The following is an 18,533-nucleotide window of genomic DNA, read 5'->3' as shown; positions in this document are numbered from 1 at the left end:
GGTTTTTCTTTATTTGTATTATTTTATACTAGAATAAAAGTGAAGACACATATGGAATCATGAAGTAACCAAAAAAAGTGTAAAAAAAATCAAAATATATTTTTATATTTGAGATTCTTAAAAGCAGCCAACCTTTGCCTCCTTCATGACAGCTTTGCACAATCTTGGCATTCTCTCAACCAGCTTCACGAGGTAGTCACCTGGAATGCATTTAAATTAACAGGTGTGCCTTGTTAAACGTTCATTTGTGGAATTTCTTTCCTTCTTAACACGTTTGAGCCAATCAGTTGTGTTGAGACAAGGTAGGGGGGTATACAGAAGAGGGTATACAGCCCTATTTGGTAAAAGACCAAGTCCATATTGTGGCAAAAACAGCTCAAATAAGCAAAGAGAAATGACAGTCCATCAATACTTTAAGACATGAAGGTCAGTCAACATGGAACATTTCAAGAACTTTTAAAGTTCCTTCAAGTGCAGTAGCATAAACCATCAAGTGCTATGATGAAACTGTCTCTCATGAGGACCGCCACAGGAAAGGAAGACCCAGAGTTACCTCTGCTGCAGAGGATAAGTTCATCAGAGTTACCAGCCTCAAAAAATTGTAGCCCAAATAAATGCTAAGTAACAGACACATCTCAACATCAACTGTTCAGAGGAGAATCAGGCCTTCATGGTCTAAATGCTTGCTTGGGCCAAGAAACACGAGCAGTGGAAATATGTTCTTTGACCAAATTTGAGATTTTTGTTTCCAACCTCCATGTCTTTGTGAGACGAAAAGTACTTGAACGGATGATCTCTGCATGTGTGGTTCCCACCGTGAAGCACGGAGGAGGCGGTGTGATGGTGCTTTGCTGGTGACACTGGCAGTGATTTATTTAGAATTCATGGCACACTTAACCAGCATGGCTACCACAGCATCCTGCAGATATACCCTCCCATCTGGTTTGCGCTTAGTGGGACTATCATTTGTTTTTCAACAAGACAATGATCCAACACACCTCCAGGCTGTGTAAGGGCCATTTCACCAAGGAGAGTGATGGAGTGCTGCATCAGATGACCTGGCCTCCACAATCACCTGACCTTAACCCCATTAAGATGGTTTGGGATACATTGGACCGCAGAGTGAAGGAAAAGCAGCCAAAAAGTGCTCAGCATATGTGGGAACTCCTTCAAGACTGTTGGAAAAGCATGAGAGGATGCCAAAGGTGTGCAAAGCTGTCATTAAGGCAAAGGGTGGCTACTTTGAAGAATCTTACAGGTAAAATATATTTTGATTTGTTTAACACTTTTTTTGGTTACATAACTTCGCCCCAGTCTGAGGTCCTGACCGCTCTGGAGCAGGTTTTCATCAAAGATCTCTCTGTATTTTGCTTCGTTCATCTTTCCCTCGATCCTGACTAGTCTCCCAGTCCCTGCCGCTGAAAACATCCCCACAGCATGATGCTGCCACCACCATGCTTCACCGTAGGGATGGTGCCAGGTTTCCTCCAGACGTGACGCTTGGTGTTCAGGCCAAGGAATTCAATCTTGGTTTCATCAGACCAGAGAATCTTGAGTCTTTAGGTGCCTCTTGGCAAACTTCAAGCTTTTGTCTGGCCACTCTACCATAAAGACCTGATTGGTGGAGTGCTGCAGAGATGGTTGTCCTTCTGGAAGGTTTTCCCATCTCCACAGAGGAACTCTGGAGCTCTGTCAGAGTGACCATTGGGTTCTTGGTTACCTCCCTGACCAAGGCCCTTCTGCCTCGATTGCTCAGTTTGGCCGGGCGGCCACTTCTAGGAAGAGTCTTGGTGGTTCCAAACTTCTTCCTTTTAAGAATGATAGAGACACTGTGTTCTTGGGGATCTTCAATGCTGCCGAAATGTTTTGGTACCCTTCCCCAGATATGTGCCTCAACACAATCCTGTCTCAGAGCTCTACGGACAATTTCTTTCGACATCAAGGCTTGGTTTTTGCTCTGACATGCACTGCCAACTGTGGGACCTTATATAGACAGGTGTGTGCCTTTCCAAATCATGTCCAATAAATTGAATTTCACTCCAGCAGTGGAAGGAATGCTGGGTATTCACTCCAGCAGTGGAAGGAATGCTGGGTATTCACTCCAGCAGTTGTTGTTGAGGAAAACTCGTTCAAGGAATCAGACAGAATTCATCATGAATAAGGAATATGTTCATTTACAAATTATACCATTTTATTATATACTTCCTCTACACAAAGAGCTAAACCCCTTTCTAGGAGAGGCAAGCTAAGAAAAAATATAACGAGTAATTGGCTCCACTTCCTTAGAAAATGAATACAAACGAGAACAGGTTCTAACCAGATCTCACAGCCTGTACCCCTAAGATAGAGGGTCTTTAAAACCAGAGGACACTAGATGTCTGCCTGGTTTTTAGTGGCCTGTAGATAGTGAGCTAGTAATAATTCACTCCTCTGTGCAGTATGTAAAGAGGTTACTGAAAGACTGTGGAATATGACCAGTGTAATAGTACCATTCAACTCAACATTGTGACGCGTAAATCCTATGACTATGTAGCCTTGTGACACTGTCCTGTACTGGGCTCTACGACTGTCCTGTACTGGGCTCCCCTCCTCACCCTCAGTGTCGACTCCCTTCCTCCCCCTCCTCACCCTCAGTGTCGACTCCCATCCTCCCCCTCCTCACCCTGTGTCGACTCCCCTCCTCCCCCTCAGTGTCGACTCCCCTCCTCCCCCTCAGTGTCGACTCCCCTCCTCCCCCTCAGTGTCGACTCCCCTCCTCCCCCTCAGTGTCGACTCCCCTCCTCCCCCTCAGTGTCGACTCCCCTCCTCCCCCTCAGTGTCGACTCCCCTCCTCCCCCTCAGTGTCGACTCCCATCCTCCCCCTCCTCCCCCTCAGTGTCGACTCCCATCCTCCCCCTCCTCACCCTGTGTCGACTCCCATCCTCCCCCTCAGTGTCGACTCCCATCCTCCCCCTCCTCCCCCTCAGTGTCGACTCCCATCCTCCCCCTCCTCACCCTGTGTCGACTCCCATCCTCCCCCTCAGTGTCGACTCCCATCCTCCCCCTCCTCACCCTGTGTCGACTCCCCTCCTCCCCCTCAGTGTCGACTCCCCTCCTCACCCTCAGTGTCGACTCCCATCCTCCCCCTCCTCCCCCTCAGTGTCGACTCCCATCCTCCCCCTCCTCACCCTGTGTCGACTCCCATCCTCCCCCTCAGTGTCGACTCCCATCCTCCCCCTCCTCCCCCTCAGTGTCGACTCCCATCCTCCCCCTCCTCACCCTGTGTCGACTCCCCTCCTCCCCCTCAGTGTCGACTCCCCCCCTCCCCCTCAGTGTCGACTCCCATCCTCCCCCTCAGTGTCGACTCCCCTCCTCCCCCTCAGTGTCGACTCCCATCCTCCCCCTCAGTGTCGACTCCCATCCTCCCCCTCCTCACCCTCAGTGTCGACTCCCCTCCTACCCCTCAGTGTCGACTCCCATCCTCCCCCTCCTCACCCTCAGTGTCGACTCCCCTCCTCCCCCTCAGTGTCGACTCCCATCCTCCCCCTCAGTGTCGACTCCCATCCTCCCCCTCAGTGTCGACTCCCATCCTCCCCCTCAGTGTCGACTCCCATCCTACCCCTCCTCACCCTCAGTGTCGACTCCCATCCTCCCCCTCCTCACCCTCAGTGTCGACTCCCATCCTCCCCCTCCTCACCCTCAGTGTCGACTCCCCTCCTCCCCCTCAGTGTCGACTCCCATCCTCCCCCTCAGTGTCGACTCCCATCCTCCCCCTCAGTGTCGACTCCCATCCTCCCCCTCAGTGTCGACTCCCATCCTCCCCCTCAGTGTCGACTCCCATCCTCCCCCTCCTCACCCTCAGTGTCGACTCCCATCCTCCCCCTCCTCACCCTCAGTGTCGACTCCCCTCCTCACCCTCAGTGTCGACTCCCCTCCTCCCCCTCAGTGTCGACTCCCCTCCTCCCCCTCAGTGTCGACTCCCCTCCTCCCCCTCAGTGTCGACTCCCATCCTCCCCCTCAGTGTCGACTCCCATCCTCACCCTCAGTGTCGACTCCCATCCTCCCCCTCCTCACCCTCAGTGTCGACTCCCATCCTCCCCCTCCTCACCCTCAGTGTCGACTCCCATCCTCCCCCTCAGTGTCGACTCCCATCCTTCCATCCTCCCCCTCAGTGTCGACTCCCATCCTTCCATCCTCCCATTCTCCCCCTCCTCACCCTCAGTGTCGACTCCCATCCTCCCGGCGCGTCCGGCCATCTGTCTGTAGGTCAGGGGGTCGAGCAGACGGCCATTAAAGGTCGGAGTTCGTATGATAACCCTACGTGCAGGCAGGTTGACCCCCGATGACAAGGTTGAGGTCGCCGCCAACACTCTGACCACGCCCCCTCGGAATGCTCCCTCCAACACGTCTCGCTCATCAAACGTCAAACCTGCAGAGAGGAGTGTTAACATTAACATTACAATGGTGTGTTTTGTGTGAGGTCTGTCTGTGTGAGGGCTGTCTGTGTGAGGTCTGTCTGTGTGAGGGCTGTCTGCCTGTCTGTCTGAGGTCTGTCTGTGTGAGGTCTGTCTGTGTGAGGTCTGTCTGTCTGCCTGAGGTCTGTCTGTGTGAGGTCTGTCTGTCTGTGTGAGGTCTGTCTGTCTGTGTGAGGTCTGTCTGTGTGAGGTCTGTCTGTGTGAGGTCTGTCTGTGTGAGGTCTGTCTGTGTGTCGTCTGTGTGTGCCGTCTGTCTGTGTGAGGTCTGTCTGTGTGAGGTCTGTCTGTGTGAGGTCTGTCTGTGTGAGGTCTGTCTGTGTGAGGTCTGTCTGTGTGAGGTCTGTCTGTGTGTACCAGCGTGGTGGAAGGCCACCCCCCAGGGCACGGTGCGTTGCAGGACTGGGTCTAACCCAGCCGGGGTGCGTCTGAGCTGGGCTAACACATCCACCACTCCCCCCTGGTCCAATGCCACAGCCTGGAGCGCCACGCCACTGACCACCTGACCACCTGAGACGAGATAAATACATCGGTATCACATATAGTCCATAACTGAGCAGCCAATTTTCTTCTCTAAAAGGTTAAATCAACTTGCTAGACATTTCTATAATATGTATATCTTCTGATAATAATAATAATGAAACAGGACTCCAAATCTTTAGAAGGGCGTGTATATCCAGTACCAGTCAAAAGTCTGGACACACCTCATTCAAGGGTGAAGAGTGAAGACATCAAAACTATGAAATAACACATTTGGAATCATGTAGTAACCCAAAAAAAGTGTCAAAATATATTTTATGTTTGAGATACTTCAAAGTAGCCAACCTTTGTCTTGATGACAGCTTTGAACACTCATCTTGGCATATGTGTGTTTGTACTTGTGAGGACCAGAAGTACAAGAATAGCAAACAAACTAAAATTCACAGCAGTGAGGAGATTTTCCTCATTTATAAAATGTCATTTTAGGGGTTACAATTAGGATTATGGTTCGGGTTCGAGAAAATAGGATTTTGAATGGGAATCAATTGTTGGTCCCCAAAAAGTCCTCACAAGTATACTAATACCACACTGTGGGTGTGGTGTGTGTGTGTGTGTGTGTGTGTGTGTGTGTGTGTGTGTGTGTGTGTGTCTGTGTACCTGTGTGTCTGAGGTTGTAGAACGCTCTAGCAATACTGTCAGACAGTTTCTCGCACCAGCTCTTGGAAGGACAGAACAGGAGGACAGAGTGACCCTCACTCACTGTCTCATAACATAGAGACAGTATGTGGTCCTCATCTCCCTACACACACACACACACACACACACGTTACATAATTAAAGGTCATCACACCGTGTCGATAATTCCTCTGATGTTATGTGGAGCACAAATGGTGATGCACCAGATACTCGTCTAAAGGCCAGTTTTATTGCTTCTTTAATCAGGACAACAGTTTTCAACTGCATAATTGCATGATTAATTGCATTTAATGATCAATTAGCCTTTTAAAATGATAAACTTGGATTAGTTAACACAACGTGCCGATGGAACACAGGAGTGATGGTTGCTGATAAATGTAGATATTCCATTAAAAATCAGCCGTTTCCAGCTACAATAGTCATTTACAACATTAACAATGTCTACACTGTATTTCTGATCAATTCTATGTTATTTTAATGGACAAAAAAAAGTGTGATTTTCTTTCAAAAACAAAGACATTTATAAGTGACCCCAAACTTTTGTCTATATATAAACGGTAATGTATAAATAAAATAAATAAACATCACAACATCCTCTTTATCGAAGATGAACTTAGGAATAAAGACCAGAACAACAGTAACTTGTTGTAGTTACTACAGTAGCAGCTCCTACCTTGACCGTGATCAGGGGCTCGAAGGTTCGGACCAGAGAGAGGCTGGAGTCGTAGATGCTGTTCCCCACCTTGAGCCTCTGCTTCAGCGGGACGGGTCTGTAGTCAGTCTGGTAAAGCTCCGCATCCAGCCACCCAGCCAGCAGGGACAGGTTTGGGAGGGTGGCACTCATACCCACGATTTGGATACCTTCTGATAAGGAGCTAGAGAGAGAGAGAGAGAGAGAGAAAGAGAGAGAGAGATAGAGATATAGAGATAGATAGCGATAGAGAGATATAGAGAGATAGAGATATAGAGAGATCGAGATCCAGAATGCATTATACTGAATGAACTACAGGACAAAATACAAACCCTCCAACCCAAAAAAGGCCTGTGGTGTTGATGATATCCTCAATGAAATTATAAAATATACAGATCATAAATTCCAATAGGCTATCCTTAAACTCTAACATCATCCTTAGCTCTGGCATCTTCACCAATTCTTGGAACCAAGGACTGATTAGCCCAATCCACAAAAGTGGAGAGAAATTTGACCCCAACAACTACCGTGGGATATGCGTCAACAGCAACCTTGGGGAAAATCTTCTGCATTATCATTTACAGCAGACTGGTACATTTCCTCAGTGAAAACAATCTACTGAGCAAATGTCAATTTGGCTTTTTACCAAATTACCATATTTGACAAACAATAATTACCATAATTGACAAACAAACAAACCAAAACAAAGGCAAAGTCTTCTCATGCTTTGTTGATTTCAAAAAAGCCTTTGACTCAATTTGGCATGAGGGTCTGCTATACAAATTGATGGAAAGTGGTGTTGGGGGTAAAACATACGACATTATAAAATCCATGTATACAAACAACAAGTGTGCGGTTAAAATTGGCAAAAAACAAATTTCTTCCCACAGGGTCGTGGTGTGAGACAGGGATGCAGGATAAGCCCTACCCTCTTCAACATTTATATCAACAAATTGGCGAGGGCACTAGAACAGTCTGCAGCACCCGGCCTGACCCTACTAGAATCTGAAGTCAAATGTCTACTATTTGCTGATGATCTGGTGCTTCTGTCCCCAACCAAAGCAGCACCTAGATATTCTGCACAGATTCTGCCAGACCTGGGCCCTGACAGTAAATCTCAGTAAGATAAAAAAAATAATGGTGTTGCAAAAAAGGTCCAGTCGCCACAAATACAAATTCCATCTAGACACCGTTGCCCTCGAGCACACAAAAAACTATACATACTTTGGCCTAAAAATCAGTGCCACACAAAGCTGTTAACGATCTGAGAGACAAGGCAAGAAGGGCCTTCTATGCCATCAAAAGGAACATGAAATTCGACATACCAATTAGGCTCTGGCTAAAAGTACTTGAATCAGTTAAAGAACCCATTGCCCTTTATGGTTGTGAGGTCTGGGGTCCGCTCGTCAACCAAGAATTCACAAAATACGACAAACACCAAATTGAAACTCTGCATACAGAATTCTGCTTGTCCACCAAGCCGCGATGCCGGTTTAGCCCACTAGGGCACATCCTCTATCATTTCCTTGTAACTGTATCTACTGTTTGTTTGTGCATTTCTGTGATTATTTAGTTAGCAAATAAATGATTTAAGACAATTGATGTATGGATGACTCATAGTGAAGACTGGGTTCATGCAGATAACCAACAATTTACGACGTTTGGAATGAAACTAACATGAGAATTTGCAAATAAATTCATTAAAAAATCCTACAATGTGATTTTCTAGATTTATTTTTCTCATTTTGTCTGTCATAGTTGAAGTGTACCTATGATGAAAATTACAGGCCTCTCATCTTTTTAAGTGGGAGAACTTGAACAATTGGTGGCTGACTAAATACTTTTTTGCCCCACTGTATATTCAAACCATTCAACATGTTCGCTGCAAACAGAAGCCTTGTTGAACACACTTACAGAGACACCGCCCCCCCAGACGTACCCGTTGTTGGTGTTGTGTTTGAGGGCGATGTATCAGACCACCCCCCAGACGTACCAGTTGTTGGTGTTGTGTTTGAGGGCGATGTATCAGACCACCCCCCAGACGTACCAGTTGTTGGTGTTGTGTTTGAGGGCGATGTATCAGACCACCCCCCAGACGTACCAGTTGTTGGTGTTGTGTTTGAGGGCGATGTATCAGACCCCCCCCCTCCCAGATGTACCTGTTGTTGGTGTTGTGTTTGAGGGCGATGTATCAGATCCCCCGCCCCCCCAGACGTACCCGTTGTTGGTGTTGTGTTTGAGGGCGATGTATCAGACCCCACCCCCTCCCAGATGTACCTGTTGTTGGTGTTGTGTTTGAGGGCGATGTATCAGACCCCCCCCCCCCCCAGGCGTACCAGTTGTTGGTGTTGTGTTTGAGGGCGATGTATCAGACCCCCCGCCCCCCCAGACGTACCCGTTGTTGGTGTTGTGTTTGAGGGCGATGTATCGTATCTTAGTGAGCAGTAGTTCCAGCAGATATCCTCTACCAGAGTCTCCTACCATGTGAAGCTCATCCACAACCACCACACCTACACACAGTGGATTAGATTATTACACACACAGCAGATTAGATTATTACACCACCACACCTGCACACAGCAGATTAGATTATTACACTACCACACCTACACACAGCAGATTAGATTATTACACTACCACACCTACACACAGCAGATTAGATTATTACACCACCACACCTACACACAGCAGATTAGATTATTACACCACCACACCTACACACAGCAGATTAGATTATTACACCACCACACCTGCACACAGCAGATTAGATTATTACACTACCACACCTACACACAGCAGATTAGATTATTACACCACCACACCTACACACAGCAGATTAGATTATTACACCACCACACCTACACACAGCAGATTAGATTATTACACTACCACACCTGCACACAGCAGATTAGATTATTACACCACCACACCTACACACAGCAGATTAGATTATTACACCACCACACCTACACACAGCAGATTAGATTATTACACTACCACACCTGCACACAGCAGATTAGATTATTACACTACCACACCTACACACAGCAGATTAGATTATTACACTACCACACCTACACACAGCAGATTAGATTATTACACTACCACACCTACACACATCAGATTAGATTATTACACTACCACACCTACACACAGCAGATTAGATTATTACACTACCACACCTGCACACAGCAGATTAGATTATTACACTACCACACCTACACACAGCAGATTAGATTATTACACTACCACACCTGCACACAGCAGATTAGATTATTACACTACCACACCTACACACATCAGATTAGATTATTACACCACCACACCTGCACACAGCAGATTAGATTATTACACTACCACACCTACACACAGCAGATTAGATTATTAAAAACACACAGCGGATTAGATTACACCACCACACCTACACACAGCAGATTAGATTATTACACCACCACACCTGCACACAGCAGATTAGATTATTACACTACAGTAGCAACATACTGTTCATGTTTCAACATCAACACCTACCCAGTAGGTCCATGGAATCCTCCTCTATGAGTCTGTTGAGGAGGGAGTTGGCCTTCTCTATAGTACACACTGCTACGTCCAGACTACTGAAACCTCCTGGAGCAGCCCGGCCTCCCATGTAGCCCTCCACACACACCCCCGCCTCGGAGAACACACTCTGGACAGGACACACACACACTGTCTGAGGACACACTCTGGACAGGACACAAACACTGTCTCTGAGGACACACTCCGGATAGGACACACACACTGTCTCTGAGGACACACTCCGGACAGGACACACACACTGTCTCTGAGGACACACTCTGAGAACACACCCCGTCTAAAGGGAAAGGGGTGAAAATACTTTCCGATTGTATTTGTCATGTTTTTTATATATTTTAGAAAATGTATTGAAAACGAAATACAGAAATATCTCATTTACATAAGTATTCACACTCCTGAGTCAATACATGTTAGAAGCACCTGTGGCAGCGATTACAGCTGTTTTTCTGGGTAAGTCCCTAAGAGATTTGCACACCTGGATTGCACAATATTACACATTATTGTCTCAAAAATACTTAAAGCTCTGAAAAGGTAAAACAGGTTAAGCTAAACAGCCATTTTCAAGCCTTGTCATAGATTTTCAAGCCAATTTAAATCAAAACTGTAACTAGGCAACTCAGGAACATTCAATGTCGTCTTGTGTGTTTTAGGTTATTGTCCTGCTGAAAAGTTCATTTGACAAGCATACCCATAACATATAGCAGCCACCACCATGTTGAAAATATGAAGTGTGGTACTCAGTGAAGTTGTTAATGACACATTGTGTTAAAACACTATGTGTTTTAATAAATCAACTTTATGTACCGAACTGGTCTGATGCTTTAAGCACGCCGTTTTATTAAATAATTAAGACACACAAATGACTCAAGAGGGAGCCAGAGATCAAGATAGCCGGAACCTGTTCCTGACCCTCCTGCTGCAGCAGCTGGCCTTTGCAGATTCTGGCTTTGTGTTCCTGATGTAGTTGGTAACAGGCTACACCAAGGGTCGGAAACCTTTTCCATTTGGAGTGACAATTTATCTTACCATTTCTACCGATATCAAATAAAATGTTATTTGTCACATGCGCCGAATACAACTGGTGTAGAAGACCTTGCAGTGAAATGCTTACTTACAAGCCCTTAACCAACAATGCTTTAAGAAAAAAACAAGTGTTCAGTAAAAATCAGAAAATAAACAAAGTATTCAACAGCAGCAGTAAAATAACAATGTGGAGGCTATATACGGGGTATTACGGTACAGAGTCAATGTGGAGGCTATATACAGGGTGTTACGGTACAGAGTCAATGAGGAGGCTATATACAGCGGGTACCGGTACAGAGTCAATGTGGAGGCTATATACAGGGGGTACTGGTACAGAGTCAATGTGGAGATGTGGAGACTATATACAGGGGGTACCAGTACAGAGTCAATGTGGAGACTATATACAGGGTATTACGGTACAGAGTCAATGAGGAGGCTATATACAGCGGGTACAGAGGGTACAGAGTCAATGTGGAGGCTATATACAGGGGGTACCGGTACAGAGATATATGTGCCAATCATGATTTTCATGCACATTTTCCTGGAACAGTTTCATTTCATTTATAATAGCCTTTGTATCTCAAAATCAGTCTGTGGTTAATCTACATTCTATCTAAATGAAAATTATACAAATCTAAAAGTAACTTATATTGCCAACTATGTAGAAATAGCCGACATAAAGCCAACAAATAAAAACATTGCAGCCTGCAGGTAGAAAATATCCTGATAAAAGAAAATATCCTATAAATCACATGGCCTGCCTGCAACAAACTGTAAACATTGCATCAACTATCAACTAGGCAGGCCCAAAAATCGCACTAGCAAACTTGCAACATTGTATAATATTCTGGGCCCTCAGAGTTCCCAAGCCAGTGAGCTTGGGACAGACACAGCTGTAGGCTATTTGTGCAAAAGGGATAAGAAGTAATCAGGTATTCTACGATGTTTCCACTGGATCAGAACATTACATTTGTTCCTTTCATGCTGTGGTTATCGAAAGGGAGAGAGCTGGAAATAATGTTCAAATACTTTGATGAACTTCTCAATTGATCCTAAAAACACTTTGTTTACTCGCTGTTTCAGGTGAAGAAAAACATGATTTTGAGAAACTCCACAGCTCTAGTGGTGGTGAGTTAAGACAATCAGAAATACTATCAGACATCCCCTCTTACAGCTCTTAGAGACTGACCCAGGAAGACTCACCGCTCTTAGAGACTGACCCAGGAAGACTCACCGCTCTTAGAGACTTACAGCTCTTAGAGACTGACCCAGGAAGACTCACATCTCTTAGAGACTGACCCAGGAAGACTCACCGCTCTTAGACTGACCCAGGAAGACTCACAGCTCTTAGAGACTTACAGCTCTTAGAGACTGACCCAGGAAGACTCACAGCTCGTAGAGACTGACCCAGGAAGACTCACAGCTCGTAGAGACTGACCCAGGAAGACTCACAGCTCTTAGAGACTGACCCAGGAAGACTCACAGCTCTTAGAGACTGACCCAGGAAGACTCACAGCTGTAATCACTGGCAACGGTGATTCTAACAAACATGTATTGACTCAGGGAGCTGAATACTCATGCAACGACTATATTTTTGTTGTTTAATTTATGTGTAGATTGTTGACAAAAAGAAATGACAATTAAATCCACTTTAATCTCACTTTGTAAAACAATAACATGTGAAGAAATCCAAGGGGTCTGAATACTTTCTGCGCTGTACATATACACAGAGCATTTCAGCCTCTCCTTCCCTCTATCCCTCTCTAACTTCCACTGTACCTGTAGGTAGGTCATCTTCTCCTTGGCCAGGGATACGAAGGGCAGAATAAACAGAGCTTTCCTCCTGGTCTCCAGGACTCTCTTCAGCATTAACAGCTCTGCCACCAGGGTCTTCCCTGCACTGGTTGGGGCTGGGATTAGAGGTCAGGGGTTAATGGTCAGGGGTCAGGGTTCTGGGGCGGCGTAGATTGGTAGGGTCATGAGGTCAGGGTACCTGAGTAGACCAGGTTGTGTCCTTGCAGCACGCGTCCCAGACTGAGACACTGAGCCTGCCAGGGGAACATGGAGGAGACACCATGACGACGGTAGCGTTCCAGGACCGCAGCAGGCAGCCCCCAGCTGGACAACAACAACCTGTCACACTGCTCGTCTGGACGCATAAACACCGCTGATAGACCTGCACCTGGGGAAACACACGTTATACACAACACATGTTATACACCACACACGTTACACACACACACACACACACACACGTTACACACCACACACACACACACACACACACACGTTACACACACACACGTTACACACACACACACACACGTTACACACCACACACACGTTACACACACACACGTTACACACACACACACGTTACACACCACACACATTACACACACACACACACACGTTACACACACACACACACGTTACACACCACACGTTACACACACACACACACGTTACACACCACACACACGTTACACACACACGTTACACACCACACACGTTACACACCACACGTTACACACCACACACGTTACACACACACACGTTACACACACACACATCCTTTCATCCCGTACCTGTAGTGTTGAGTGTGCTGGCCTCCAGCCCAGTAGGGGGCGTGAGAACAGAGGCTGACATGTTGTTCCTCAGAGACCGCTGTAGCGCCGCGCTCTCCCTCGCCCGTGCCAGGTGGGAGGGTCTGAACAGGATGAAGTCATCAGACACGTCCAATGGGGAGTCAGCATTCTGGCAGGAACCATTTCCTCTTCCTGTGGGTGTGGTCTCAGAGCTCCTCCCCCTGGCCCTGCGTTTCCTACTGTCAACGACAACATTCAAATGAAATAAACATTTATTGGCACGGCTGTTAAAGGTACAACCACGTCAATAAAGTTAGAACAAGATCAAATGAATGTTTTTTGTTTGTATATTAATCTACTGGTAAAAACACACCCTCTGGAGCTGCAGTTCTTCTGAGGGGGTGTGGCGTCCGCAGGTCTGTGTGGAAGCGTCCCAGCATGCTCTCTGTCCTCTGAGTCTTCACTGAACAGCAGGCACTGAGCCAGGTCCTTACAGTCCGCTGTCTGAACCAGCCCTGGATGCTCACACACACCTGGTCCCAGTCCAACCCTAGCCCCGACCTCTGGTCCTGGTGTCAGGCTGTGGGAGGTCTTGGCTGGAGCTGCAGAGGCGTGGGATACCCCTCTCTGGATTAAAGATACCCCCATCTCTACCCCATGTGTTAATTTCATCCCTCCAGGATCCAGAACCTGCAGCATCTCCTCTCCAGGGTCCAAGGAGGAGTCTCCTACCACACACACCTGTCCTGCAGCCACATTCCGGGCCGTGTGTGTGTTGTCACGCAGTGTGTGTATATGAGTGTTTTGCAGGCGACTGGAGCGTCTTGGGTTGAGTGGCTGCTCAGGGTCGGGGACACTGCAGAGAGAAACACTGAGTTAAAACATAAAGTCATGTCATAATATAGTAATGATCACAGAGTTATAACATCTAGTCATGTTATAATATAGTAATGATCACAGGGTTATAACATCTAGTCATGTTATAATATAGTAATGATCACAGGGTTATAACATCTAGTCATGTTATAATGTTATAATATAGTAATGATCACAGGGTTATAACATCTAGTCATGTTATAATGTTATAATATAGTAATAATCACAGGGTTATAACATCTAGTCATGTTATAATGTTATAATATAGTAATGATCACAGGGTTATAACATCTAGTCATGTTATAATGTTATAATATAGTAATGATCACAGGGTTATAACATCTAGTCATGTTATAATATAGTAATTATCACAGGGTTATAACATCTAGTCATGTTATAATATAGTAATGATCACAGGGTTATAACATCTAGTCATGTTATAATATAGTAATGATCACAGGGTTATAACAGGACTGTGTGCTCCCGATCCCCATGGCCGATGTGAGTAGGACTTCCAAGCGTGTTAACCCTTGCCAGGCTGCCGCCAGATGGCACCCCGATCCACGTCCTCAGACCGCATGCAGACCAGCTGGCTGGAGTGTTTACAGACATATTAAATCTCTCCCTATCCCAGTCCGCTGTCCCCACATGTTTCAAGATGGCCACCATTGTTCCTGTACCCAAGAAAGCAAAGATAACTGAACTGAATGACTACCGGCCCAAAAAACTAACTCCTGTCCATCATGAAGTGCTTTGAGAGACTAGTCAAGGATCATATCACTTCTACCTTACCTGCCACCCTAGACCCACTTCAGTTTGCTTACCGCCCCAATAGATTCACAGACAACGCAATCGCCATCACACTGCCCACTTCCCCCTGGACAAAAGCAATACCTATGTGAGAATGCTGTTCATTGACTACAGTTCTGCGTTCAACACCATTGTCCCTCCAAGCTCATCACTAAGTTCAGGACCCTGGGACTGAACACCTCCCTCTGCAACTGGATCTAAATTGCTTCGGTATGAGTCAGAAATGTCGGTGTCTGTAATTTTCGGTTTATCGTCCCAGCAGAGAGAGCATGTCCCCATCCGGGGCCGCAGTGAAAAGCTTCAAGTTCCTCTGCGTGCACATCACTGACGACCTGAAGTGCTTCTACATCTGAATTGCTTGCTGTTTGGGGTTTTAGTCTGGGTTTCTGTATAGCACTTTCTAACATCGGCTGATGTAAAAAAAAAGAGCTTTATAAATACATTTGAAATGATTGAAATAGTCCCGTCACAGACAGTGGTGAAGAAAGTGCAACAGCACCTCTTCAACCACAAGAGGCTGAAGAAAGTCAGCTGAGCCCCTAAGACCCTCACAAACTTCTACAGACGGCACCGTTGAGAGCATCCTGTTAGGCTGTGTCTCCGCCTGGTGCAGTAACTACAGCACCCGGAACTGCAGGGCTCTCCAGGACATCTACAGCACCCGGTGTTACAGGAAGGCCAAGAAGATCATCAAGGACCTCATCCACACGAGCCACAGCCTGTTCACCCTGCTACCATCTAGAAGATCATCAAGGACCTCATCCACACGAGCCACAGCCTGTTCACCCTGCTACCATCTAGAAGATCATCAAGGACCTCATCCACACGAGCCACGGCCTGTTCACCCTGCTACCATCTAGAAGATCATCAAGGACCTCATCCACACGAGCCACAGCCTGTTCACCCTGCTACCATCTAGAAGATCATCAAGGACCTCATCCACACGAGCCACAGCCTGTTCACCCTGCTACCATCTAGAAGATCATCAAGGACCTCATCCACACGAGCCACAGCCTGTTCACCCTGCTACCATCTAGAAGATCATCAAGGACCTCATCCACACGAGCCACAGCCTGTTCACCCTGCTACCATCTAGAAGGCGGAGACAGTAGGGACGGGACGATACCAGTATCGAGATACTCATTACTATCGTGGCAAGGAAACAAAACACGAAGCGAATTTAACCTTTTAGGAAAACAACCCTAATTTTGGAAACAAACATAATTATGCTGTCATCCAGAGTTATTTATTTTCCAAGCTATAGCACACACTATTTTACATACAGCAGGTTTTTAAAGGTCCAAATAGTTTGGTGTGCTCAGTGTCCCGGCCCTAGGAGACAGTACAGGTGCATCAAAGCTGGAACCGAGAGACTGATAAACCACTTCGATCTCTAGGCCATCAGTCTGTTAAACAGTCCCCACTAGCCGGCCTCCTCCCAGTACCCTGCCCTGAACTTAGTCACTAGCTGGCTACCACTAAGTACTCTACCCTGTGCCTTAGAGACTGCTGCCCTATGTACATAGACATGGAACACTGGTCACTTTAATAATGTTTACATACTGTTTAACCCACTTCATATGTATATACTGTATTCTAGTAATGGTTCCTATATAACTACTGCTGTACTCTCCTTTTCAAATCAAATATATTTATAAAGCCCTTCTTACATCAGCTGATGTCACAAAGTGCTGTACAGAAACCCAGCCTAAAACCCCCAAACAGCAAGCAATGCAGGTGTAGAAGCACGGTGGCTAGGAAAAACTCCCTAGAAAGGCCAGAACCTAGGAAGAAACCTAGAGAGGAACCAGGCTATGAGGGGTGGACAGTCCTCTTCTGTCTGTGCCGGGTGGAGATTATAACAGAACATATACTGTCCATACTGTCTATACACACCATTATATATTTATATTCTGGACTCTGACATTGATTATTCTGATATTTCTTTATTTTTAATGTTTGGATTATGTGTATTGTTTTGTATTGATAGATATTACTGCACTGTTGGAGCTAGAAACACAAGCATTTCATTGCACCTGCGATAACATCTGTAAATATATCTGTACGCGACCAATAAACGTAGATTTTGACTGTAGTGCTGCTTTGATTGACCGACAATAACAAGCTACACGCTTGAAAAGCGTTTTCATTCAAATAGGGCTATTTTTTTTTCTTCTAATAAGTAACTAGCAAGTAATCAAATACGAACGTCCGTAGCAGTGCCCATCCCTAATAATATTAAAACCTCTTAATGTTATAATATAGTAAATAACCGAGTTTCGAAATCTAGTCCAGTACATTCTGTGAACGAGTCAACTGCTGTTCCACAGTGGGACACAGGTGTGTTAACATGACAAGTTAACTCAGTGTCGTGTGGAAGAAGAAAATGTCCACCTGTTTTTCTTGATGATCTGATGTCGTCCCATGTAACATTTCCTCTTGGCCGGGGGGGCCGTGGAGCTCATCCTGTCGTCCTAACTATGCGTCTCCTGACCGGAGTCCTGCCCGGCTGGACTGGCTGACGGACCCCGGTCGAGAGCAGGGCTCAGCAACCCTCCATATCCGACCTCACTGTTACTGGGCTGGCTGGAGAAAACAGGCAGCAGGTTCACTACGACAGCGTATCATGGTGAAATAAAACATTAATTAGTATACTTGTAACAACCGTTAGCTAACGTTAAAGTAGCTACGTTAGTTGTAGTCACTTTTTGCTACAAAATTAAACGTTTCGCCAGATAACGTTAACAACATTAGCATGCAAAAGTTCTGAATATATCACAGAGTAAGCTACGTTTGTTTCTGCAAATAATGTCAACAAATAAAAGAAAGGGGACAACAACAATAAATATTTTGTAGGAAGATGGAAACATACGTGAAGAATCGAAAATACCGCCAATGTTTCACAAAAAAAAGTCCGACGGTGTACAACAACTTCCGTTCGTTGACAGTCGTAAACATGGACTTTCACTTGGGAAATCTAAATTATCCTCAAACCATCCACATTTACAGCAACACTTTAATTCATATTTTAAATAGGAGTTTATGAAACTGTTCTGAGCTTTCTGACCTTTAAAGATTTGACATGTTCAATCAGCGGGGTATCATACAAAGGCATACCAGCAACACTAAAAACGTACTTCCGGGTCAAGGAATTACGAAAATTGTCCAAATAGAAGTAATCGTAGAAAGGTGTCGCAAAACTGTATTTATTCATGATATATAAAAAATAATAGGCTGAACAAGAACATTGATTCAGATGTGTTCATATTTAAGTGACAATTGTATTAAAATGTCGGTTTTAAAACATGTTCCAAGGTCAAATAAATGCTGCCAATACAATACACT

At 45.7% G+C, this 18,533-nt stretch overlaps 1 protein-coding gene across 1 annotated transcript in view; it reads right to left on the bottom strand.

Moving 5' to 3' along the window:
• LOC139388247 (polymerase (DNA directed), theta) overlaps nucleotides 1-18,081 on the bottom strand; it is a 65,008-nt gene extending 46,927 nt beyond the window's left edge. Inside the window, exons 1-12 of the mRNA XM_071134796.1 lie at nucleotides 18,061-18,081; nucleotides 17,583-17,799; nucleotides 13,876-14,358; nucleotides 13,503-13,741; nucleotides 12,908-13,096; nucleotides 12,694-12,824; nucleotides 9,847-10,003; nucleotides 8,693-8,828; nucleotides 6,301-6,502; nucleotides 5,589-5,730; nucleotides 4,809-4,961; nucleotides 4,196-4,408 (exon numbers count right to left, since the gene is read on the bottom strand). Of these exons, the coding sequence (XP_070990897.1) occupies nucleotides 4,196-4,408; nucleotides 4,809-4,961; nucleotides 5,589-5,730; nucleotides 6,301-6,502; nucleotides 8,693-8,828; nucleotides 9,847-10,003; nucleotides 12,694-12,824; nucleotides 12,908-13,096; nucleotides 13,503-13,741; nucleotides 13,876-14,358; nucleotides 17,583-17,653 (2,116 nt within the window). The 5' untranslated portion in view covers nucleotides 17,654-17,799; nucleotides 18,061-18,081. The remainder of the gene's footprint in view (nucleotides 1-4,195; nucleotides 4,409-4,808; nucleotides 4,962-5,588; nucleotides 5,731-6,300; nucleotides 6,503-8,692; nucleotides 8,829-9,846; nucleotides 10,004-12,693; nucleotides 12,825-12,907; nucleotides 13,097-13,502; nucleotides 13,742-13,875; nucleotides 14,359-17,582; nucleotides 17,800-18,060) is intronic.
• Nucleotides 18,082-18,533: the final 452 nt, after the last annotated feature.

This window comes from Oncorhynchus clarkii, chromosome 29, assembly GCF_045791955.1.
Source record: "Oncorhynchus clarkii lewisi isolate Uvic-CL-2024 chromosome 29, UVic_Ocla_1.0, whole genome shotgun sequence".
Taxonomy (NCBI): domain Eukaryota; kingdom Metazoa; phylum Chordata; class Actinopteri; order Salmoniformes; family Salmonidae; genus Oncorhynchus; species Oncorhynchus clarkii.
The sequence above is the reverse complement of the archived record's forward strand: the minus strand, read 5'-3'. Positions and strand labels throughout refer to the sequence as shown.